This window comes from Sus scrofa, chromosome 4, assembly GCF_054392235.1.
Source record: "Sus scrofa isolate SSC_HxYL_T2T_F1_AM1 chromosome 4, Sscrofa_HxYL_maternal_Yorkshire_Landrace_v2.0, whole genome shotgun sequence".
NCBI classification, from domain to species: Eukaryota; Metazoa; Chordata; class Mammalia; order Artiodactyla; family Suidae; genus Sus; species Sus scrofa.
In genome coordinates this window covers 99881470-99906548 of record NC_139386.1, presented here as the reverse complement: position 1 = coordinate 99906548, position 25079 = coordinate 99881470, and the positions used below count along the sequence as shown (strand labels likewise).

The 25079-nt window shown below is 46.6% G+C and overlaps 2 protein-coding genes across 6 annotated transcripts in view; one reads left to right on the top strand and one right to left on the bottom strand.

Annotated features, from left to right (window-relative positions):
- Positions 1 to 2934: 2934 nt before the first annotated feature.
- SHE (Src homology 2 domain containing E) lies at positions 2935 to 25041 on the bottom strand. Of its 2 annotated transcripts, none has more exons than XR_014844164.1 (6): positions 23492 to 24504; positions 20157 to 20283; positions 9686 to 10009; positions 7933 to 8084; positions 7407 to 7526; positions 2935 to 5536 (listed from the first exon to the last, which is right to left on the bottom strand). XR_014844164.1 is itself a non-coding variant. In XM_001929442.5 (6 exons), exons 1-6 carry the CDS (start codon positions 24095 to 24097, stop codon positions 5350 to 5352), a joined length of 1521 nt encoding a protein of 506 aa, XP_001929477.1. In that variant the 5' UTR covers positions 24098 to 25041; the 3' UTR covers positions 2935 to 5349. The 2 variants fall into 2 exon arrangements, 1 of the variants encoding a protein (XP_001929477.1); XM_001929442.5 differs by having other exon boundaries at positions 7933 to 8089; positions 23492 to 25041.
- TDRD10 (tudor domain containing 10) overlaps positions 24606 to 25079 on the top strand; it is a 59468-nt gene continuing 58994 nt past the window's right edge. For 3 of the 4 annotated variants that reach the window (XM_085020570.1, XM_085020569.1, XM_085020567.1), the window contains exon 1: positions 24606 to 24839. The gene's annotated coding sequence lies outside the window, so the exon portion shown is untranslated. 4 annotated transcript variants of the gene reach the window in all.

The following is a 25079-nucleotide window of genomic DNA, read 5'->3' as shown; positions in this document are numbered from 1 at the left end:
GCCGGATCGTTAACCCACGGAGCAAGGGCAGGGACCAAACCCGCAACCTCATGGTTCCTAGTCGGATTCGTTAACCACTGCGCCATGACGGGAACTCCAAATTTGTGTATTTTTTTAAATTTTATTTTACGATTTGTTTGTTTTTGTTTGTCTTTTTAGGGCTGCACCTGCGGCATATGGAGGTGCCCAGGCTAGGGGTTGAAGCAGAGCTGTAGCCACCGGCCTATGCCACAGCCACAGCAACACAGGATCCGAGCCGCTTCTGCAACCTACACAGCTCGTTGCAACACCAAGATCCTTAACCCGATGAGCGAGGCCAGGGATCAAATCGGTGTCCTCATGGATGCTAGTCAGGTTCCTTAACCACTGAGCCATGATGGGAACTCCTATTTGCGCATTACTAAGTAGTTGCTTCCAATGGGGTTCTCAGCCCTGGCTAGGTATCAAAATCACGTGGTAGAGGTTTTTAAAATATAGATTGAAAGGAGTTCCCTTCTGGCAGAGTAGGTTAAGGATCTGGCATTGTCATGGCAGCAGCTTAGGTTGCTGCTATGGTACAAGTTTGATCCCTGGCTTGGGAATTTCTGCATGCTTGGGGTGCAGCAAAAAAAAAAAAAAAAAAAAGATTTCAAGCTTCACAACAGACTACAGCAGCGATAAATCCCATGGATGGACTGGGGGCAACTGTATGAGTAACAAACAAGGATAAAAACAAAAGTAAAGCCCCAACTCTGATGCCTGGTCAGGGACAAGGACAAATGTAACAACGGCCCACTCAGGAAGAAGATGGCCTGGGAAACGGAAGAGCAAACTTCAAATGTTTTATTTGGGAAGGAGGGCTCTAGAGGTGAACTGAAGGGGAAAAAAAAAATATAAGGTCACGTCTGCTAGTTATGCTCAATTGCGGTTTGTTGACACAATTCACCAACTGATTGCGAATGAAACTTTTGACCCTCGCTGCTATAGCAGAAAAGTGTTTTTTATGAAGAAGTGCAATTTTCAAAACGAATTGACTCAAGCAGAAATACTGGGGTTTTTTTTGGAATAATGTTTATTTAAAGTTACATTTCAGAGTAAACCAACTTCAGGAAGGCATGCAGCTTATATTGGCTACTGCAGTACATCCAGAAATGCTATAAAATCTTTCTGAATATATAAATTACTAGAGCACGACAGATAGATACCTGTATTACATACAATCTTCCAATATCTTCAGAAGCTAAAACTATGTATTGGTTGATATTTAAAATGTTAAGGGCCCCTGACAAAATAACTGAATGGTTAAGAGCTTGACAAAATGAGATGCCTGTCTCAACAATCTGTTGCTACCATCTTCATTAAAAAACAACTTCAAATTCTAAATGTCAAGATTCAGCCATAGTCCAGGGGCCTTGTGACGATGGTTGCATTGCGTTTCAAATCACCCTTTCCGCAGGAAAGGGCAGATTTCAAGATGGCAACTGCTGTGTCATCATTCCCGACCCCCTCCCCCCACAGGACGGTATCAAAAATCCTTTAGAAAACCCGGCCCTAAACGTGCTTTGTTTTTCCACTGTCATTTTCCTTATCTCCATTAGATGGCAGTAGCACACCATCATTTTCTTTCTATAGACCTTAAGGAGGATAAATTCAGTTCCATTGCAGGCCAAGTCCAAGTTAATGGGGTACAAAAATTAGAGGCAACAATAGAGAAGAGGGATGTGTAAGACCTAAATAGTGCTGGTTGTAGAAAAGAAGAAAGAGACAGCTGACGAGTAAGAGACATCTGTGAAAGAAGTATCAAAGAAATTCTGCTACTTGTTAAAAGGATGAGAGAAGGGAAGTATCCCCCCTAGACTGAAGGGAAAATGAGCCATTAACCTTTGACTAAAAAAGGACATTTTAATAGACTAGAACGGCTACTCTCATTTAAAAAGCAACCGAAAAATGTCTCAAATGCTCAGGTCTTCTGAATTAAGATTTACTCACTAACAATGGCCATTAACAGAGTCACGACATAGTGAAATGACCCAATTAATCAATTAGGACTAGTTTCCCGCCTGTCTCCCAAACTTGTGGCTGTCCCTGTGGATGCTCTGTCCCCCTCCCTGCTCCTGTGGCAGAGGCCAATCAATGCGTAACACTTCAGGAAAGCATGCAGACTGGAAACAGCAAAGAATAAAGGCTCTTTTCATATATGCTTCTTAAGAAAGCACTCTGCATAACTAAAAGGGACACTTCCTGTCCCCAGTAGAGAGTAGGCACGTGAGTATTTCCCTTTTTGTACATATATTAACATTTCTCCATTGTTTTATTCATACTTATTTAACTACACAAACGCCAATGTTTAAAATCCATCCGGAGAGAAATGGCAACGGGAGCAAAGTAGATAGAAGTGTCCCTTTACCCTCTGTTCTGAGCGGTCCACTAAAGAATCTCACCTTGTAACTGAGAACTGAGCCTTTTGGAAAAAGGAGGTGCGATAAAGGGGAAGGAACATGTGTCAGAAGCTCTGTGGATGCTGAAGTTCAAGGCAGATGAGTGCAGGTTTGCTGGAGGACATTATCCTTTCCAGAAGGAATCAGAAAATATTCTGGGAGACAGAACGAACTCCCAAGAACGGAGACAACAGGAAAACACTTGTATCGTGACAAAATGACACAAAGCACAAGCATTCAGAGACGTGTCAGAGGGGAGACGTGTCAGAGGGCTTCAGATCAGCTGGCCCTGGAGGCTTAACAAGGAAGCCATTAGGGACACCCTGCTGGGCCGAATGGTTTTTAGAACATACGGTACTTTGTGCCATCACCCAGCTGTGAATTCCCTGGATTTGTCAGCTAGTGTCACAACCTTAAGAAGAAAATGGTAGCTTACACCCCGCCCCCCCACAACTAATTTACTGTATCCCTTCTTATTATAACCTCCAGTACAACTGTGAAGCAACCGGACTATATATAAACTCCACATCTCCACTTTTAATTATGTAAAGAAAACATCAGGATGGTCACAGAAAAACAGTATAGAGAAAGTACAATACTAAGCGTATGATAGAAGCTCAATAAATACTTAATGCATCAGGCCTGCTTTCAAAATGTCATGTCATTATTACATTCATCACAGTTGCTGGGTGTGGGCCAAAATCATTTAGTGCACAAAGAAAAATTTTACAAAGCATTTAGCGTTTATTAAAATTAGGATAACTATTGTATTTCCTCTGTAGAATAAGTTTAAGTAAAAAATAAAGTTTCATTTTTAGAATGTTGAACTAAAGATAAGTCTAACACAATGTATATGGAAGATAATAAATATTGAATTGCAATTATGGATGCTAAAAATTCAAAAAAAAATCTTGTGCTAAAGATATAGTACATACAATACATTTAAAAAGTTTTATTGGGGAGCTCCCTTCATGGCTCAGCAGTTAATGAACCTGACAAGGATCCATGAAGATGCGGGTTGCATCCCTGGCCTCGCTCAGGGGGTTAAGGATCCAGCGTTGCCATGAACTGTGGTGCAGGTCGCAGACCTGGATTGGATCCCTTATTGCTGTGGCCATGGTTCCGATTCACCTCCTAGCCTGAGGACTTCCATAGGTCGCAGGTGCCACCCAAAAGAAAAAAAAAAGGCAAAAGTTTTATCAGTCCTTTTTTTTTTTTTTGGACCAAGCCATGCCTGTAGCATGTGGAAGTTCTTGGGCCAGGGAGCAAACCCACGTCACAGCAGTGACCCAACCCAATGCAGTGACAATGTGGGACCGTTAACCCACTCTGCCACAAGAGAACTCCAGAACATTCATTACAAAAATCGTTGCGATCCAGTGAGAAAAAGTTTCTTTCAAATTTTTAAAATCAAAATCATGACCCTTTGGCTACGATCTTAATAAAGAAGCAAGTATGTACTAATCTCTAATTATAACAGTAAATGATGACTGATAACTAGAAGGATATGTTTCCCTAAAAATTAACCCAAATCAACATTTTTTTTTTGTGCATTTAATATTAGTTACCAAAGTTAACTTTTCGGTGATGACAGGCAGCACATTTGTATCTAGACCAGTTTTAAGAACCAAATTACAAAGCCCAGAATACAGAAACATCTGCGCAGTTGTAATTATAGAGACCCTCACTGTAGCTTCTCACAGTACGCCATTCCCGCAGGTTTTTTTCACAGTAAGTACATTGGCGATATAAGTTCACGGTTAAGTCATAAAGATAACAATGCTATGAATATTATTTTAATATCTTTAAGCAACAGTAGTTAAAGAAGTCTTCAGTCTTTTGAAATATTTTTATGCAGTGCAAACTGGTCTGCTTTGTACAGCATGAGAGAAACCTTACGGGCTTTAGAGAATCAGTTCCCACAATCAGATCCCAGGGTTTTATAGAGAGTTTTTGTTTTTTTTAAGTTACTCTAAAAATACAAAGCAAATCCAATTTTAGGGATTAAAAATTAAAAATGGTTCCAATAACAACTAAAATGCACAAAAGAGGAAACAAAAGATTTGAGAAGTTCTGTAGAAGCATCCAATATAAAAATACATTGTAAATTTGTTTTGCAGACTTTCAGATTTGCTAAAAATAAAAAATGAAATCTTTGTTGTGTATTTTATCCTGTGATTCAGAAGGACGGTAACGCTGCCAATGCTAAATTATATTGGTGATTCTTAAATCGGGGCTATCTTCCTTCCTATTTATGCTTATATTACTGATTGGCTGAGAAATGATGAAAAAGTCCTCAGAGACTGAGAAAACACAAACTTTCTTAGAAGGCTGGCTGACAAAATAATCCTTTGGCCAGACCCTAACGCTGTGAATTTTCATGCACTCCAGAGCTTAGCTAGGACCCTCGAGAGAGAAAGACAGCTTTCTCCAAAATGCCTACCACTTAACTTATTTTCCACTGTTCATGCTTTTCCCGGAGAAGGGCTCCTGTATTACCTGTTCTTTGAGCCCACATGATCATTGTTTTGTCTTATGTCAAAGCCAAGTGCATTTGTGTTGGTTTGTTTGGAGACCAGGCATTCCAGGGAACAGCTGGCACATTCTTGGACAACCTTCCTATCTCTGGACTCTGGACTTACCTTTCCTGAGGGTCATGCCCCAAACAGAACACCCTACTCCAGAGAGTGGAGGCAACTGGTCCATGCTGGTTTCTTATTGTGGAACGACTGAGCAAGGAGAAAAGGGACCGGTCAGGAACCAAGTGTCACAGAATGGATTCAAGGTCAAAGATTTTTGGACTTCTAAATGAAGAGTCCCGCTTCCTCCCAAATACTGTGGTGCAGTTCAGCCCTGTCTCCTGAGATGCCGGTTGGGTGCGGATGCCCTCCGAGGTGCAAGAGGCCCCGCCGGGGCTTTTGGTGGCTGAACCTTAGTGCAGCTTGCTGTGCACAGGGTAGAGTAAGGTCATGTGTTCTGCCCCCTTGAAAGGCAACTTCTCGTTGGAATAATAGTGTACCACTTCCGGGATGCTGTCGAAGACAGCGCTTGTCTGATTCAGGGTGTATTTGTTGTCTTTGGTCTGAGCCACGATGATGTGGACACAGCCTTGACTCGTCCTGGAACAAGACCAAAATCAAGGAGAAGATGTGAATGGGGGAACAGAGGGTCCCTTCCACTGAAAACAATCCTAGCCTGATTCACGGGCCAAAAGGTTCCCATCCATCCCCGGAACTGTTACGCACAAACAGGAAGGTTTCTAGCACCCCACTGGATGCTCCGAAGCTTCGCAGCCCTCAGCTAAATGGGTATCATCCGTGGGTTGTGGATCCTTGAGACACACAAGTCATCAGGCACTCGACCAAAAAAGGAAAAAAAAAAAAAAAAAAGCCCAGTCCCTTCTGGCCGCACCCCCCAACTGGCAAACTAGTGCTTAAGCCCCAGGATGAAACCACGACAGGGAGGTTTAAACTCACCCTGTGTGAAGGCTAAAAGGACATGTGTAAGGTTTCCTCCTTTCCTCCCCAAAGAACACATTAAGAATAATAATAATAATAAAACTGCTCCCCCCACCCCAGTCTGGAAGGACTGTTCCTGGTTGTGTATAATGACAGCTGGCACCGAAGGCTCAAAGATCTAATCCACCCGTACCAGTTTCAGGAACACAGCAAAGCTATTCCTGGTATTGTGTATCTGGTGGCCTATCCCGTTTTCTGAGCCATGTTGCTCCCCTCCCCAACCTCTTTTCCCCTCCAGTCTGATTGTTTCAGCTGCAGGGGCTCAGCTTCCTCAGGAAGGAAATGCTGTTAGCGCGCTTGACAATGATCCTCCAATATAGCAGCACTGAACTTGCAGAGCAATGAGAATTTCCATGACACCAGCGCCACCAGGCCTGCCAGGCCAAACGAATGTTCTGGGTCCAATGGGGCAGAGGAGTCATGGCAAGGCAGTGTCTCCTTCTTCGCCCGGAAGAAATGGGTACCAAAATTGCAGCTGGCATGTTGACAGTCAAGGGATCTGATCTATCCGAGTCCCAAACACTGGGGAATAAAAGAAGGACTGAACCACCCTGTTGGAAATTCTTTTTAAAAAAAATTTTCCAATTTGGTTTTTAAAAATTATAATTGATGTACAATGTTTCTTCAATTTCTGTTGTACTGCAAAGTGACCCAGTCACATATATATATGTACATGCTTTTTTTTTTTCATACTATCTTCCGTCATGTTCCAACCCAAGAGATGGGACATAGTTCCCTGTGCTGCACAGTAGGACACTATATATCCAGAATCATATCCAGAAATTCTTCTTTTTATCAGGACTTACTGAAGTAGGTCTTCTCTTTTTTTTTAATTTTTAAATTCTTTTTCTTATTTCTCAAGTATAGTTGATTTACAGTGTTGTGCCAATTTCTGCTGTACATCTGAGAGGACCTACTTTAGACCAGGTAATGTAAGGCAGAAACTGATTAATGGACAATGGTAATGAAATAGGACTCTCTTTATCCTAAGAGATATTGGTACATTTACCAAATATCAATTCTGCATTCTCATCAGTGCATGTCACATTCTGTCGTTCAAGCAAAGGCATTTTATTTTCTGGCAATAAGTGCCCTCGTGAATCGGAGGTCCTGCCGTGGCTCAGTGGAATCGAATCTGACTAGCATCCATGAGGACACAGGCTCCATCCCTGGCCTCACTTAGTGGGTTAAGGATCCGGTGTTGTCGTAAGCTGTGGTGCAGGTCACAGATGTGGCTCGGATCTGATGTAGCTGTGGCTGGGTGCAGGCTGGCAGCTACAGCTCTGATTCGACCCTTAGCCTGGGACCCTCCATATGCCTGGGTGTGGCCCTAAAAAGACAAAAAAAAAAAGGCCCTGGTGAATCACCTTCAAAGTGTATCTTTTTTGCCTGGTCTTCTCCCTATGATAGGAAAGCCTGCACTCCACTCCCACAACCAGTCAGGGGGAGCCCAGGAGGCTCCAGTACTTACTTTAGTGCAATGGAGTACCTACTGGTCCCTGACTCGCTGTTCCGAACCAAGTACCCAGCTTCTTTGCAGGGTTGTAGTCGACTCTCAGCCTCAGCACGGGTGATGGCACCATGATACCAACTAAAAAATGGGGTGGGGAGAGAACCAGGAGCATCAGGCTACCAATCCAGACAGGCCTCCTTCCACAAAGCATTATCTGAAATGAACTTCTGGTGAAAGCTCAACGGCCTGGATTAGATGCTGCTTCCTATTCAGATGAGACAGAATGAGATGTGGGTAATCCCGGATCGCAAAACCTATCAATCATCCAAGAGGGAGTTAATGGGGCTGGTGTCATTCAAGTTTTCGATCTATTCAGGGGAATGGAATTTGAAATCAGGTTCTTGGGATGCAGGGCACTTTCCACTCTGCACAAATGCAGGCTTTGCAAATGAGTTTTCATTCATGAGCCCCACCCAGCCACGTATTCAGGAACCATGTAAACTGGGGCCAGTGTGTGTTACATGTGTCTGTGGGAGAGACTCACGGCTGCTTCTCCAGTGGCAGGGCTGGGTCCACTCTTTCCCCCTCACTGTGGTCAGAGAGGCTTGGCTTCAAGATCTTCTGGGTCCAGCTCTTCTGTCGATGGTGCTGCCTCACAGACTCCTCCTTGATGGAAGGTCGCTCAGAGCCTTCAAACTGAACTGGAAGGAAGGCTCCATTTACCATCAGAGGCCACTGAGGAACGACCCATGTTCACTTCAATGCGAGGACCTTGTCTGCCTCATCTTGGGAAAGAAACTTTTCGCCCTCTTTCATTTGAGCTAAAATATACGGCAAAGGAACCTGGGCGAGCTGAGCTCCTGCTGTCTTTGATTGGCCAGCATCCACGTGCAGCCACTTTTTCTGCACGATATTCATTAGCGTAAAATGATTTTAGACTATGAGAGGAAACCATTTTAGTATATGTCAGCATGTACTTCAAAAAAAAAAAAAAACCCAACTCTTTGTTTTGGTATATTGAGAAAAAAAGACTAAACATAATTATAGATAACGACTCTGTGCAAGAGTGTGTATCGTTCTATGAAACTAAATGAAGGTTTTCACCGTGAAACAATAAAGAGACAGCTCAGAAACAAACTACTAACAGCGCCTTAAAGATGCTATGGCAACTATGCTGGATAGAAGAGAGATAAAATGAGTGGCATCTTGCACAATAGCCAGTGCCAAGAGAGATGTGTGGAAAACAATCTAAAACAAAACAAAAACAGACTCACATGTTTGCTATCAAATCTATTACCTTCTCTGGTCACCCTTTTACACTGACTGTGCTTTTAATCAAAAACTGGCTGTGGGTGGAGGCCAGCAGCTACAGTTCCGATTGGACCCCTAGCCTGGGAAGCTCCATATGCCGCAGGTGCAGCCCTAAAAAGACAAAAAAATAAAATAAAAAACCAAACCCAAAACACAGGTTTACTGTTGGAGGCAAAAGACATTCCTAACTTTTCAAATCAAATGCAAAAGAAATCAGGTGGTGAGCCAAGCAGAAGAACCATGTCCTTGGAGAAGCAGGAGGGAGAAATACACACACATGCACATTTGTCTTTTTGTCTTTTCTAGGGCTGCACCAAGGCATATGGAGGTTCCCAGGCTAGGGGTCTAATCGGAGCTGTAGCCACTGGCCTACACCAGAGCCATAGCAACTCGGGATCTGAGCTGCGTCTGTGACCTACAACACAGCTCACAATGCCGGATCCTTAACCCACTGAGCGAGGCCAGGGATCAAACCTGCAACCTCATGATTCCTAGTCGGATTCATTAACCACTGAGCCATGATGGGAACTCCAGAAATATATTTAATATCTGTTGGCAATTTACTTATCAACTTCCTCTTAAGCTATTACAATTAAAAATTCACACTAGCTTCCGCAAGCTTTCCAACCACCGCTGCCTGTCACTACTGCCATTTTATAAATAGGAATTTTAACAGGTTTGAGGAGTAGCACCAAGTAAGAGAAAAAGCTGCTCTCAATTTGATAGCTTTGGTGGTGATTAGATAGGGCTTTTCAGTAGTTACTGAAGGCATTTCTAAAACTGTCAGCACACTGAGAAGATAGGAATGATGCTCAGAAGGAGACAAGCTACATGCAATACTAAGGGCTCTTCTTCAGTCCTCTCTTCCAACCCTGGCCAAATTCCCTCCATCAAATTCCTTGGGAAAAGACCTGCCCTCGAGGAACAGAAAGGAAAGTGCCTTGGCTACAAAGCCCTGGCGGGCGGGGTTTCCGGACCAGCCTCACCTGACAGCGCCCGCACGATCTGCTCCTTCTTCCACTCCCAGGGCTGCTCGTACTCAGCCGCGGGCCTCTCGTCGTCCTGGGGCAGCCGGCTGTGGCCGTCGGGGGGCCGCGCCTTCCGCTCGGGGGCCTCCGCGCGCGGGACGCCCTCGGCCGCTGGCTCGTAGGGCGTGTCGTACAGCTGCGGCGGCTTCCCGGCGAGCTCCTTGGAGCCCCGTCTCTTGGCCAGAGCCTCGGGCTTCAGGCCGTTCTCCCCGGGCTCGCAGGGGCTGTCGAGCAGCTGAAGAGCCTTCACCAGCGGGTCTTTGGAACCTCGTCGTCTGATTTCTGAAAAACACACATCGTACCCCACACCTTTGAAGAAAAGGTGCCATGGAAGCCTGGGGAAGAACCGATTCCCTCTTCACCGACCCTCCCCCCATCTGTCTGCTGGCCTGGTTGTCTCTGATGGGGCTGATGACCTCGAAGCTACAACCTCTTCCCCCTGGGCCTGAGCCAGAGCATGGGATCACCGGGGAAGGCAGGCCCGCCTCAGGTGGCAGGAGCCAACTGAGAGAAGAGAAGTGGTTTCAGGGCAACCCCCCTCCACAGCTCCTGGAGCCCCTGTCCAGTCTATGAGTTTGGTTCACCTTCAGAGTGTTTACCTCTTGTTAGGAAGCTGAGATCAAAGGTTTTTTTTTGTTTTTTTTTTGTCTTTTTGCCATTTCTTGGGCTGCTCTCGCGGCATATGGAGGTTCCCAGGCTAGGGGTCCAATCGGAACTGTAGCCGCTGGCCTACACCACCGCCATAGCAACTCGGGATCCGAGCCACATCTGCAGCCTACACCACAGCTCAGGGCAATGCCGGATCCTTAACCCACTAAGCAAGGCCAGGGATCGAACCCGCAACCTCATGGTTCCTAGTCGGATTCGTTAACCACTGCGCCATGACTGGAACTCCCAAAATATTTTAATAAAAATCCACTGTTTACTGTATTCAAGCAATGGGCCACATACACTGAGGGCAGTGTGACTTTTAGGTGGTTCCAAAGTAGTGATACGTCCACAAATAATAACAGACGAATGACTGCAGAATAGATAAAAGTAAACAGGGAGTTATGGGGAAAAACAAAGATAATAACTCAAGAGCTAACATTTAGCATAGCGTACTACGCGGTACGCAGTTTTTTCAGTGTATTATGATTTTCACAACTGCACTGTGAAATGGGCACTGTTAGTTCCCCCTATCACAGAAGAGAAAACGGAAGCACAAAGAGTTTAAGGAACTTGCCCAAACCAGTAAGTGCAAAGCCTGGATTCAAAAGCAGGACGTTGGGCTCTAGAAGCCATACTCTTAACCACGGCACTTGGATGGACTCCAAGTGGACGAGAAATGGAAGATGCATGGACTTTGATAGAGAAGGTCATTTCCAGTGGTGGAAGCTGCGTGTGTGAAGATAGGGAGGTGGGAACCAGAAAGGGCCGGTTCCCATCAGGGGTAACTGGGAGCAAAGTTCAAAGGACAGAAGGCCAGGAGTGCAGACAGGTAGTGGAAGAAGCAGCTGGAAAATAGGCAGGACAGGAACCAAAGTGCAGAAGTTTTCAAAGCCAGAATTTAAAAGCTTAGATGGTTCTGTATGGAGAACCACTATGAGCTTTTTTTTTTTTTGTCTTTTTAGGGCCGCACAGGTGGCACATGGAGGTTCCCAGGCTAGGGGTCATTTTGGAGCTGTAGCCTACGCCACAGCCATAGCAACGCCAGATCTGAGCCGCATCTGCAACCTACACCACAGCTCACGGCAATGCCGGATTCTTAACCCACTGAGTGAGGCCAGGGATCAAACCTGCGCCCTCATGGATGCTAGTCGGGTTCATTAACCACCGAGCCACGATGGAAACTTTTTTTTTCCTTTCTTTCCAAAGAGGAACAATTTATGTTTTGCTGGAAGATAACCCAACACAGCATTCAGGATATAATACAGATATGGTTTGAGCTGAGGTATAGAAATGGATACAAAAAACCTGATGCAAATCAACCAACCACCAGATAACCAGCCAGCCAGCCAGCCTCAGTGGGAAAGAAGCAGCAGCGTCTGGGCACTGACCAGTTTGGGGCCCAGACCCTCTGGCAGGTAGAGTCTGGACAACCATAGCTGGAGATACAGGCCAACAGAAGCATCATGTCGTGTTTCCTCTAAACGCCCATGAGGAAGCCTTCAATCTGTCCACTTAGTCACAGTGAAGGAGGACCTTTCTAAATGCAAACATCTCATCACTTAATAGTCCATAAGAGCTCCACTGTCCACTTACAAAGTGCAAACTGCTCAGGGTGGCCTTCTGTGACCACACCACTGCCTCCCTCTCCAATTTCTTCTCTCAACATTGCCCTATCTCCGGCCCCCTGAAATCCAATTCTTTGTTCCAACCAGATGGAACTTCTGACGTTCCCAGTGTACTGCACTGACTTATGCCCTCCAGTGTCCCAGTGATCTTCCGATTCCTTGACGTCTAGTCTAGCAACTCCTCTTTCCAGCCTACATTCTCCTCCAATGCCCCACTTTCCCCGAGATGCCACCACTTTCACCTTGCATTTCTCTCATTGAAGGGATTTATTTGCTGATGTGCCTGTATTTCCAGTTTGGTGAAGACTGCCAGGGCAGGGACCACTATGTCTTGTTTGACTTTGTAGGATACACAGCTGTGCTAAAGAATGGATGGATGGATGGGAGTTCCCGTCGTGGCTCAGTGGTTAACAAATCTGACTAGGAACCATGAGGTTGCAGGTTCGATCCCTGGCCTTGCTCAGTGGGTTAAGGATCCTGCGTTGCCCTGAGCTGTGGTGCGGGTCGCAGATGAGGCTCGGATCTCGTGTGGCTGTGGCGTAGACTTGGCAGCTACAGCTCTGATTCGACCCCTAGCCTGGGAACCTCCATATGCCATGGGTGTGGCCCTAGAAAAAGGCAAAAAAAAAAAAAAAAAAAAAAAAGAATGGATGGATGGATGGGAGAAGAAAGGGAGGGAAAGGAGCTCTAGAGCTTCTCCAGGCAGGTGACAATGTGGATCTGAGCTCTGTGAGGAGACGAAGGTCAAGGTACACATCAAGGAGTGATGGATCACGGCTGGTGTTGTCAGAATGAAAGCCATCACCAGAGAAAAGGAGGCCAACTGAAAAGGAAAGGATGCGAGGCAAACTCCGGGACTTCTTTGCCAAAGAGCAGACAGGAGAAGAGGTGTCACCAAAAAAGACTGAGAAGGCGCGGTCAGGTAAGGGGGCAGAGGATTCGAGGATGTACAGTGCCGTAGAAGCAAGGGAAAGAAAACTCTACGGGTGACTTAAAACGGGCCTGGTGACACTCCACAGAGGAGAATCACTGACTCCATAAGACTTCTGTAACAAGGACCACCAACGAAACATTCTAGGGAACGTTATTAAAGTGAGGACATTCAAATCGAAGGGGCAACATTTATTTATAGTGTGTGGCTGTAATTCTGCTGGGCAGGGGCCCCTCACTGCAGCTGGCTTCAGTCCTCTGAAACTGCAGGTCTGGCGCATTAGAATCCCCTGGGGGAGCTTTGACACATACTCGGGCCTGGGTCCCATCACCACAGGTCCCGATTTAGCAGAGCTGGGACACGGCCCCAGAGTCAGAGGTGTGCAGAAGCTCTCTCAGGTGATTCCAATAAGAAGGGGAGCCTGAAGAAGCACCCCCACACTGCCTGGGTCCCCACAGTCCCCACCTCAGGGCCTCCTGCTCCCCAGGGCTTTTGCTGTCATTGTTGGCCCCAGCCCAAGAAGGGTCCGCCTAGTATCTGAAACCTCCACGTCTGAATGGGAGAGCCACAAGGACCGTCCCCACCCCAGGGCCAGGAAGGTGCCTGGGGTTGTTTGAGGTCCCCCGCATCTCCGGTCCAAGCCTCTTGACTTTTCAATCGACAGCTTTTTTTCTTCACTGCTTATTCTAGATGGAGTTATGGAAAACAAGAAACAAAAACACACTCTGCTCTTGGTTCAATTAAGATAAGGCTGGGATTTTTGAAAATAACTTTTCTACAGAAATAAGGCAAGGGACAGAGAAACCACAAAGGAATTCAAAGGATCAATTTAGAAAGTTTCTGATCCAAACTCAAGGTCCCCCTCAGTTTAGACTGGCACAGGCTGGAGAAACCTTTCCCTATGTTCTCACCTCAATTCTGTCCCAGTTGAACTGAAAAAGAGTTGACTCTAATCTTAAGATAGAAGGAGTCCTGCTCATGGTAAATTTCGATAAATCTGAGTTAAAATGGTGTAGAGTGAGTAGAATCTCGAATTTTTATTACACATGTATTTGGGTTTTTGCTTCGGGGGTCAGGCCCTTGCATTCCTCCTGTTTTTGATAATTTATGCACACCTAGAGCTCTGGGAAAAACACTGGAAGCCGGCAATTGAGAATGTTCCCGCCCAGGATAGCCCTGGGATGGGGTGAAATCTGCAAAGTAGGAGCACCTTTTCAAAGGCTGTTTAATTAGGGGAAAAAAGGGCTTGAGCGCAGGGCCTGTCCACCCCTTCAAGGGGAGTTAACCTTCCAGTCCATTCCAGCACCTGGCTGCCCCCAACCTGAGGCGCCATAGAAACAGAAACAATCGTGGGGCTGCAAGGCGACCCTTCCTGCAGGGAGAATAGCCCCTGACGTGCGGAGCTGGCCTGGAGAGGAAACGAGCCTGAGAAGGAGGAAATGGCGAGAGGAAGCTACGCCCTGGCTCTGCCGATAGAGGCCATTTACCACGGCGGACAACAGAATGCAGCCACCGGGCCGCAGATAAACACCCATCTGCACCAAGGGCTGAACCAAAGCCTGACCTGCACTGGTTCACATCTGCAAACACGAGACGTAACATGGGCTGAAATGTGCCCTTTCTCAATTCCCACCTTGAGCTGTACCGAGTGATGCCATTGGTATTTGAACACACAGGCAGAAAACCAAGACTTGCTTAGACTGAATTAATTCTAGTTAGCAACTATGGCCTTATACTTGCCCAGAATTCTCTTTGAAAATGGAATTCTCTCTCCAGAGTGTCAAAAGAATGGTGATACTTTTTGCAGATGCATGTACTAGGCATATTATCTGTACCTGCAGCTCAGTGACGCTTCATCGTAATGCAGCAAGAGACATGTTGGCCCACTTTCATAAGTGAATAAACTGAGGGCACGCAGTAGTCAGCAGGGCAGCCATTTACTACTGCCTTCAGAGCCCATGCTTTCTCTATTATACTTTTTTTTTTTTTTTTTAAAGGGTCATACCCACAGCATATGGAGGTTCCCAAGCTAGGGGTCGAGTTGGAGCTAGAGCTGCAAGCCTATGTCAAAGCCACGGGATCCAAGCCACGTCTGCAACCTACACCACAGCTCATGGCAACACCAGATCCTTAACCCTCTGAGCAAGGCCAGGGATTGAATCCGCATCCTCGTGATTGCTGGTTTGATTCGTTAACCACTGAGCCACGAAGGGAACTCCCTATCATATCTTTCTTTATGCCTCAGAGCTTTCATAGAGAAGGTTAATTATTTCTCTAATGCACTTAATCCATTTCATGTTTTCAATTCATCAAACTTAGGGCCTCTCAAGGCTCTATTTTTCTCTTAGGATCAGAAATAGCATTGTTAGGTAACTTTTTTACTCACATTTTTTATCGGTGATCAGGCTTTTGATTTAAAATTAGTTTTGTCCTAGCAAACAAATCTACATATCTGAACAAAAGCAGATATAATTCAGAAGTCCTTTAAACTTAAGTTTAACAAGCAAAGTAAATCAGTCAAAAAGTCTTCTTTCTACATTTTTTCCATGATGGATGTTTCAGTTTTTTACAATGGAGACTGAAAAAATAAGGTTCTCCTTTAGAGTTGACTAATTACACCAACCAACAAAACCTATGGGAGGCAAAAATAAAAACCTATTTATTTTAATTTTTTTTGGCTGTGCCAGCGGCGTATGGAAGTGCCTGGGCTAGGGATCAAAACTGTGCCACAGCACTGACCCTGCCTACTGTGCCACAAGAGAACTCCAAAATTAAAAATTTTAAAACAGTCCATGACTAGAGCTCAGTCACTAAAACCTAAGGGTGCTGGATGACTGATAGTCCCACTCTCCAGATGCCTAATTTGGACAAGTTATTGAAGCTTTCTGAAGCCGGGTTTCCTCCACTGGTAAAACAGAGACTTCTAATACCCACTGCATAGGGCAGTGGCATTAAGTGAGGTCATCTGGCAACTTGGCGCCTAATAGATGCTCAACTTGTGTGATGCCAGCTGTAGCAGGAATTGTCATGCTGCATGCTGGCTCGTCTTAGGGAACTTCTGAAGATCTTCCTAATGCTAAAGTTTTAATTTCATGGCTAAAACTCATCATACTAAATTAAACAGAATGCTTCTGCTAATTACTTAGCTAAAGTAGGCTGCGAATTTAGCAGAACAACAGGTGTAAACTAATATAGCCTTATATTCAGAGTCACATCTTCATTTTTTTTTTTCTTTTTCTTTTTAGGGCTGCGCACGTGGCATATGGAAGTTCCCAGACTAGGGGTTCAGTCAGAGCTGGAGCTGCAGCTGCTGGTCTACGCCACAGCCACGTGGCATCTGAGCCGAGTCCCTGACTTACACCACAGCTCATAGCAATGCTGGATCCCTGACCCACTGAGCGAGGCCAGGGATCAAACCTGCATCCTCATGGATACTAGTTGGATTTATTTCTGCTATGCCACAATGGGAACTCCCCAGAGTCATATCTTATGAACAATCCTTTTAGCATAAATCTAAGTGAGAATTTATTCATAAACTTATAAATCTTTAGCTTTTAAAAGTTAAGAGCAAAGTTTTGGGCAGTGGGAAATCCAGGGAGCCTGGGTCCCACCATTACTTGGCCATAGGAAAATAAACCTCTTAATTTCCACTCCTTCCTCTGTTCCCTGAAGCGGACGGTGATTCTTATTTTCTACTTCTTGGCACTTTTCAGTGACATATTTTCTGCTCTGTTGGTGTTAGGTCTGTTTGGCCCTTGGGCTGTGAGGTCCATGCGGACAGGGGTCGGTGTGCATCATTTCCTGGATGCCCAGAGCCCAGCCTCGGGCCAGGTGCGTGGTCACAAAGTGCCTAAGAAATGTTTGTCGGCTGTTACAAAATAACATCCTGAACAGTGTTCTAACTACCCAAGATGCTGTTGAAATCAGGCTTGTTACTCCTACTTCACAGGTTTCAAAGAGGCCTTACAGAAGCTGGGTGAATGGCATTCCTTAGTGCCCTCTCCGTCGCCTGCAGAAACCCTGAAACCAACAATCCCTAACATTTCCGAAGAAATATGAGACTTTTCTGAACCCAGACTTGACAACCAAGTATAGAAGGAGCAAACCGAACAAAGAAAGTAATAGGTTTAAAAAAAAAAAAAAAAAAGCCCACCCAGCAGCAAATCTTTTATTTCCAGCTTCCGATAAACTTGTTTCCTGTTATTCTGTCCAGCTGTGCAACCTATGCGTAGAGTGAGAGGTATATTCTATGCATTGATTGAGAAGGTGCTTTGTGATATATATTTTAAATGAACAACCTTCTAAAGTTGACCAATAAAATATTTAAAAGAGCAAAGGGAAAACTAGTCATTTTTAAAAGTTTGTATTTAAAAATTTTAATACGTTTTAATTTATTCTTCAATTGAATATACTAGCTTTGTGTTCCGAAGTCAATTTACTCACATAAACTGTTTAAAACAGAGCCTGGAACTTAACAAGTGCTCAAATATTAAATGCTAGCTATTGCTATTATTAATCATGTTGAACAGTTTTTGTTTTTTTTTAAACCCACCCACGGCATATGAAGTTCCCAGACCACAGATGAGATCCAAGCCCCAGCTGTGACCTACGCTGCCGCTGCGGCAATGCTAGATCCTTTAACCCACTGTGCTGAGCTGGGAATCGAACCTGCGTCCGTGCTGCAGAGATGCCAATCCCCATTGCGCCACAGTGCGAACTCCTCATGTAGGGCATTTTAGACTTTTTTTTTTTTAATTTATGAATTTTGTTTATTTATTTATTTGGGAAATGCAATGTTACATAGACTTTTGACTTTTTTTTCCCCTTGTATGGCTGCACCTGCAGCATATAGGAAGTTCCTGGGCTGGAGGAACACTGGCAACACTGGATCCGAGCTGCATTCTCGAATCGAACCCACATCCTTAGAGAGACAGCGTCGAGTTCTTAACGCTGAGCCACAAGGGGAACTTCACAAGCTTTAGACTTTTATTGTAATTTAATTAATTAATTAATTTTCTGCTCTTTTTGTCTTTTTTAGGGCTGCACCTGAGACATATGGAGGTTCCCAGACTAGGGGTTCAACTGGAGCTGCAGCTGCCGGCCTACGCCACAGCCACAATGACGCAGGATTTGAGCTGCGTCTTCGGCCTACACCACAGCTCACGGCAATGCCGGATCCTTAACCCACTGAGCGAGGCCAAAGATTGAAACCACGTCCTCATGGATGCTAGTTGGGTTCACTAACTGCTGAGCCACAACGGGAACTCCTCCACAAGCTTTTGACTTTTAAATACAACCCTCCTGTGAGTCTTTAGTGGAAAGATGTCTTACTTATGTGTAAAGTGTAAAAGGCTTTTGCATACATCATTTCTAGTGTGTCCTGAGGCAGCTTGGTGTGGGAAGCAGCCCACCCAGTCTGAAGAGGGAAGGTCTGGGTTCTAATTTCTAATCCTTATCTTTTCTTTTTCCTTTTTGGTTGTGCCTGTGGCATGCAGGGGTTCCCAGGCCAGGGTTCAAACCTGCCCTACAGCAGTGAAAATGACAGATCCTTAACCCACTGCACCACCAGGGAACTCCTCTGCTCTGCATTTCCTCCAGAGGAAAGTTGGAATCTCTTTGATCTTATTTTTTATCCAGTAACAAGGGGGTAGTATTGGAACCCCCTAGTTTGCAGGCTTTTGTGGGGATGAAATGGGGGAAAAAACAGAGATTCAGTTTTAAAAACAGCACTTTCTCTGTTATCAGTGTGGCTCCCCACACAAAAAAATCCAACAACAACCAAACAAAAAAACACCTGGGATAATATAGATGATCTACTTACTCCAATTAAAGAGAAAGAAATAAAAACCAAAGGAGAAAGAAAGTTAATCAAAACAAAGCATTAATTTTTTTCTTAAGAAAATCTTGTTCCTGAGTTTTACGTAAAAGAACATCTTTCCCCCCATTCCTTTCAAGCCTCTGATATTTTTTTAAAATTCTGACTAAGTTCATTTTCACTTCCTTTCATTCACAGATTTCATTAGAGGTCACCGTCCGGTGACCTTCAGGGTCACAGCCTGGCCAGGGTACACCCTCCCCAAATGCCATGCCTTATCTCTGTAAGCAGAGAGCAGGAAACAGAGCAGTGCTTTCCTGCTGCAGCTCGGCCTCATTCTGCAGCCTGTCTTGACCCTTCCAGGGTCCCGCGGTTCCCCTCCTGCTCAGCTCTTCTGAGACTATGCTTAGGGAGCCTGAGCTTGACAGCTTTTCAATCTGTCTTTAAACAGAAGAGACAAAGTCTTTAATGTGTGACCAATTATTCCTTTCCCAGGCATGAAACCCATGGCATTCAAACTAGGCTCCCTTGAGTCAGCATTTAGGAACTGCAGTTTTTTCATTATGGATTAAAGAGAAGAATAAATAATGTACTTTAAAATTTCACAAATACATCTAAATAATTCGTTTACATTATTTCAAAGTATTTTTTTACACCAACTTAAGAGAATCATGAATAAAAGGGAAAAGTCTTGACACCAAAAAAAAAGACCCACCAGAGCGACTGCGCAACTCACAAACTGGAATTATTATGACCTAAAAAGTTACCAGATTAGTCGGCTTGGGTTTTAGGAGGTTTGTCTTAAATAATGTGGCTCATGCCAGTGATTAGTAGTCAGTCTTTCGTATTTTGCTCCAACAATGTAGAGTTGGTTGAGGACTCAATCTTCCACTATAATACAGGGGATCACGTCATGCCTGCATCGTTGAACAACTTAAAATCCTTTAAGCATTAGGGATGTCAAAGCTTTGTAAGTGGCCAAGAAGTGTTTTGAGATCGTCTTACAACTGGAGATCGCATTCTGAGCAGATGTGAAAACTCACAAGGCTCTTTTCACCTCACTCTCTCTCCCTAAGCAATAAGGCATTTGATGGTTAAAACATGGCAGGGGTGGATGTCCATGCAAACTCATTTTGCTTAGAATTAGAAAAACTTTAAAGACCCTTGCAAATTCTAACACTGAAGGACAAAAACAAACAAATAAACAAACAAAAAATACCCCATAAAGGATGTTAACTAGAGATTCTGACTTTAGTTTGAGGTCTAATTTCTGTTTCTTCCAGTCAGCAGGATCTGGTAAAGTCCCTTCATCCCTCTTCCCCAGGTACACGTGGGAGATTGTTTTTCTACTACACTCCAAGGGAGTGTGAGATTTCAGTCTGTATAAAGCAGCTCCTGCTTACAAACCTGTTATCATTTGTTGTGCATCATAGGGTTCCATGTAACCGTCATTCTCTCCTACTCTCTCTGCATCCCTTTGACCTTTTGTCCGTTTAGCATCATAAGGGTCAGCATAGTCTTCTAAAATGATGACCTGCCAAAGAATCAGACAGGGGAGTTGCTAAGGATTATCATATACCAGACTGACAATGGTCTCAAAGAAGGCTACCGAAAATCTGCAGACCCCAAAAGAAGTCAAAATTTCCAAGCAGTTCCAGAGAGCTTTTTTTTTTTTTTAAATTACTCAATGAATTTATTACATTTATAGTTGTACAAGGATCATCACAATTCAATTTTATAGGATTTCCATCACACAACCCCAGCACCCAAAGAGCTTTCATACTTGATCACATTCTTATTCACCCAGTTGGACAAACATCTGGTTTATTGTGGTAGTATAAATGACTAGCAATAATCCATCTAAACTTTTCTGCTAATCCCCAAGGCTCTTTCTACCTTCCTCCCTCTCTTCCCAAGCAATAAGGCATTTGATGGTTAAAGTGTGGCAGGGGTGGACGTTTATGGCTTTAGATCATAAAAACATGAACGGGTCTACCATCTTTTCCATGATTTTGTTTTTTTTTAAATGCCATCTAGTTGAGCAATATAGTCATAGTAAGTCAGCCCATCACCCATTGACAGTGAACATCCACCAGCACTGGCCAGGCATTGAGAGGGAATCAAAATAAGACCAAGACCTGCTTCTTGTCCTCGAGGAATCTGTAACTGCTCTAAAGAGACAGCCTTCATAATAAGAAGCCTAAGAAATGGGTCAGAACTAAACAGCATTGTGGGAGTTCTAGGCTCAATAATACATGGACAGACTGATTCTCAAAAACTATGATCAGACAGAGTTTTGATCAGTGTGTCAGAAAGCATCCATCCCGGAGTTCCCGTTGTGGCTCGGTGGTAAGGAACCCGACTAGTATCCACGAGGACTTGGGCTTGATCCCTGGCCACACTCAGTGGGTTAAGGATCAGGCGTTGCCCTGAGCTGTGGTGTAGGTCCAGACGTGGCTCAGATTCCGAGTTGCTGGGGCTGTGACATAGGCTGGCAGCTGCAGCTCCAGTTCAACCCCTAGCCTAGGAACTTCCATATGCCAGATTCAGTCCTAAAAGGACCAAAGGAAAAAAAAGAAAGCATCCATCCTTCCAAAAAATAGAAGGGTGCCTGGGAAGGTGGTGTGAGTGTAATATTTCTGTGCTGCAGCAGCTGGGTGGTGATGTGGGAAGTTAGGGAGCCTGAGCTTGACAGGCGTTCCTCAGGGAGAAAGAGTTTCATGGGAAAACAAAAGATATACTCATTTTTACAAAGCACAGCACTTGCCCTCTCATCAGTGTGGCTCCCCACATAAACAGCTGGGATAGTATAGACAAATGACTTATTCCAGTTAAAGAGAAAGAGAAGAATAAAAACCAAAGATAAATCAAAATTAAGGGAGGAAGCCCCAGCTCTGATTACATGCTCCAAAGAGTTCACAGAGAAGTACCACTGGAGCTGGCAGAAAGATCCAGAGGAGTGAGGAGGAGGGGGATGGCCTGGGTGAGAGTCTCCCTGGGAGGAGATGGCCTGGGAAACCTCCCACATCGAGAAGCGACCAACGGACCATGAAAATCACCAGGCAATCACTGTGGAGGGCTGTGATGACCGCTCCCTCCCTCCCTCCATGCTCCCTGTCCGCCCAAGAGGACTGCATCCCCAAGGTACAGCCAGAGACATGGAGCATGATACTCAGCACTTGGCTGCAGGGTGCTTGCGATCTAGTCAAACACACAGACCACTGACATGTCTAGATGAGCTGGCCATCTTTCCATGGTTCTCCCTGCAGTGCCTGGCATGGGGGTGGGCATGCTGTAAATATTTGTGGAAAGAATAAGTGGAGGAGGAGTTCCCATCGTGGCGCAGTGATTAACGAATCCGACTAGGGACCATGAGGTTGTGGGTTCGATCCCTGGCCTTGCTCAGTGGGTTAAGAATCTGGCGTTGCCGTGAGCTGTGGTGTAGGTCAAGGACGTGGCTCGGAACCCGAGTTGCTGTGGCTCTGGCATAGGCCGAGGGCTACAGCTCCGACTGGACCCCTAGCCTAGGAACCTCCATATGCCACAGGAAGGGGCCCTAGAAAAGGTAAAAAGACAAACAACAACAAAAAAAAAAGTGGAGGAATACACAGAGGTGCCAGTGCAGGCACACTGGTATGTGCTATCGGCTCCTGATTTGATATGGGTGGGCGGCATGTTTGAAGCCTGGGCAAGGGAAAATTAAAGTTCTCATGACAGGGAAGTGATCATCTGGGTTGGGGTCTGAAAGCTGGGTGTGAGTGTTTCTTGCTCTCCTTTTCACACAGAAGGGTGGATTTAAAAACAAACAGGGAGTTCCCCAGTGGTCTAGTGTTAGGACTAGGCACTTTCACAGTTGTAGCCCAGATTCAATCCCTGGTCTGGGGACTGAGATCCCACATCAAGCCCCTGCATGCTGCTTAAAAAACCAACCAACCAAAACCCCAACTATCTCTGTAAGAATGGAATGGGTCTCTTTACATGTTCACACTCCTTTTCTTAACTGTCTTGCATAGGACAGACAGCACCCAGAAAACCTCCAGTGTGTAAGAAGCAGGAAACACCTCTCCTGATCCGTAATTTCCTTAAGGGCATTTCCTTGTCCTATTCTGTATCCTCCATAGCGCTCAGAGCCCTCTGCCCCTTATCCTGTATGGCTGCTGCATAGCAAATGTTCATGGGATGAATGAAAGGGCTATAATCTTGGGGTTCGAGGGAAACACAGAGAAACCCTTTACTGGGTGGAAGTGCAAAGAATGACGGAACATCCGAACTAGCAGAGAATGGGCACAGGGGCCAACTCACTCTGTGGAGCTTTGCAATCCATACTTAGCTCAGAGGTTACCATTCCTCATTCTCAAGCAGGATCAAAGTTAAAAACAAGTCTAGCTTTGCATTTCCCCTGGATTTCAAAGTTAAAATAAACTACATCTCCAGGGCGGTCAAATTTAACAAAGCACCTAATGTCTTAATTATTCTTCAAAACTGACAACAAAATTAAACGGAAATGACATTTCTGCCAAGTTCCCCACTGCTTGAACGAGGATTCTTCAGGATTAAAAAAAAAAAAATCGAATGATTTTTAAATGGTCATTTAGGAGTCGTCAAATGCTAGAGGAGGGCAAATACATCCTCACCTTCTCTGGGGTATAAAGAACCCTAGAGTTTAGTGGGTTCACGATGCTCCCTTCTCACTGTTTGGCTTCGGTAGGGGAGAAGTGGTCCAAAGGAGGCTGTGTTCTTACCGTGTCTTGCTGCTTAATAATCTTGCCCTTGTCCAGTTCGGGGCCCAGGGAGGAAGGGGAAGAGGACGCGGAGGAAGAGCTGCTGCTGCTACTGCTGCTGCTACTGCTGCTGCTGGGGTAGTTGGTCTTCCCATTCTTCTCCTGAGTGTCCACCTTGATGAGCCTGTTGATGTAGGTGCTGCAGCCTGTGCTCTTGGCAGCGCCCCGATGGGGCTCCTCCTCGGCGGCCCGGGAGTTCTTGCGCCCCTTGCCCGCGGCGGCCTGAATGAGACCCTGCAGGCTGTCCCGAGACAGCCGGCTGTCCTTGGGGGGACCGACCCCCGCCCGGCCGCTCCCCAGCTCGGCTGCCGAGTTCTTGCGGCCCTTGCCCGGGGCTGGCCCCGCGCCGCCCGCCTCCGAGTTCTTGCGCAGTTTGCCGCCTGCCCCGCCGCCGGGCTTGGCCCGCTCCGACACGGTCTTCAGGTTCAGGGGGAACTCCTTGAACCACTTGGCCGCCATGACGGGGGCCCAGCCGGCGCGGCTCAGGAGCGTCGTGGCCGCGGAACAGGCGAGCGAGGAGGCCCAGCCTAGGCACAGAGAGGCGCCAGGGGCCGGGGGCCACTGCATTCCCCGGGGCTGGGGCGCTGGAGGCCGCGGCGAGGCCCCGCGACGGCTGCTCCGCTCGTCCTCCGCCGGCCGTTGCCCACGCCCCGTAGGGTGGGGCCCCTACGGCCCGCGGTTGGGGGCTCGCGGCGCCGAGCCGGCGAGCGCAGGCCGCCGCTCCGGACACGGACGGCGACAGGCACGACGCACCGGGGCCCCGCCCGGGCTCGTCTTCAGGGGCTGCACGGCTGGGGGCTCCGCGGCTCTCCGGAGGCGGCGGGCGCCGGGGGCTTCCCCTGCTTTTTCCTCCTTAAGTGGGAGAGGCCCGGGCCCACGGAAGCCCCGGGACAGCCCTGCCCACACTCCGGGAGACCAGAGGGGATGGAGCGGAGGTGGCGGGAGTGTCCCCGGCGCCGCGACGGACAGTGGGCAGCCGGCGGCCGCCCACCCGCGCCCCTCCCCTTCGAGGCTGGCGCCTCCCCGCCCGCCACCTCCCGCCCAGATCCGGGGGCGCCAGGGTCAGCGCCTCTGCAGAGGCGGGTCCGGGGATGCGTATTCGGGAGAAGGTAGCAGCAGCTCTACGTGCTGACCCGTTGCTCCCGCGTGCTTAGACCCCTCAAGTTTTTGAGCAAGCAGCTCACCATCTGCAGGGAGCGGGTCTCGGCCGGACGCTGCCTTCAAACGCAGCCCGAGGGCGCGCCACGTGCATCTCTGCGACCCTGGATGGGAGACCTTCCAGTCCTCAAAGAGCTAGGCGCGCGCCACGGTCAGTCACTCCACTCTCTCTGCAAGCATATTTTGGGGGGGGAGGCGGTGTCTGTGTGTGTGTGTGTGTATGTGTGTGTCGGGGTTGGGAGAAGGGTGGCTACAAAAAGCTGGCAGAGACACCGCAGGCGCTGCTCTGGAAGCCAGGCAGCTGGAGTCCCCGAGAGCACCGCCAGCGCAGCGCCGGGAGCATCCCGGTCTTCCCGCCCGGCCCGGGCTGTAGCCGTCCGGGGATTGGCTG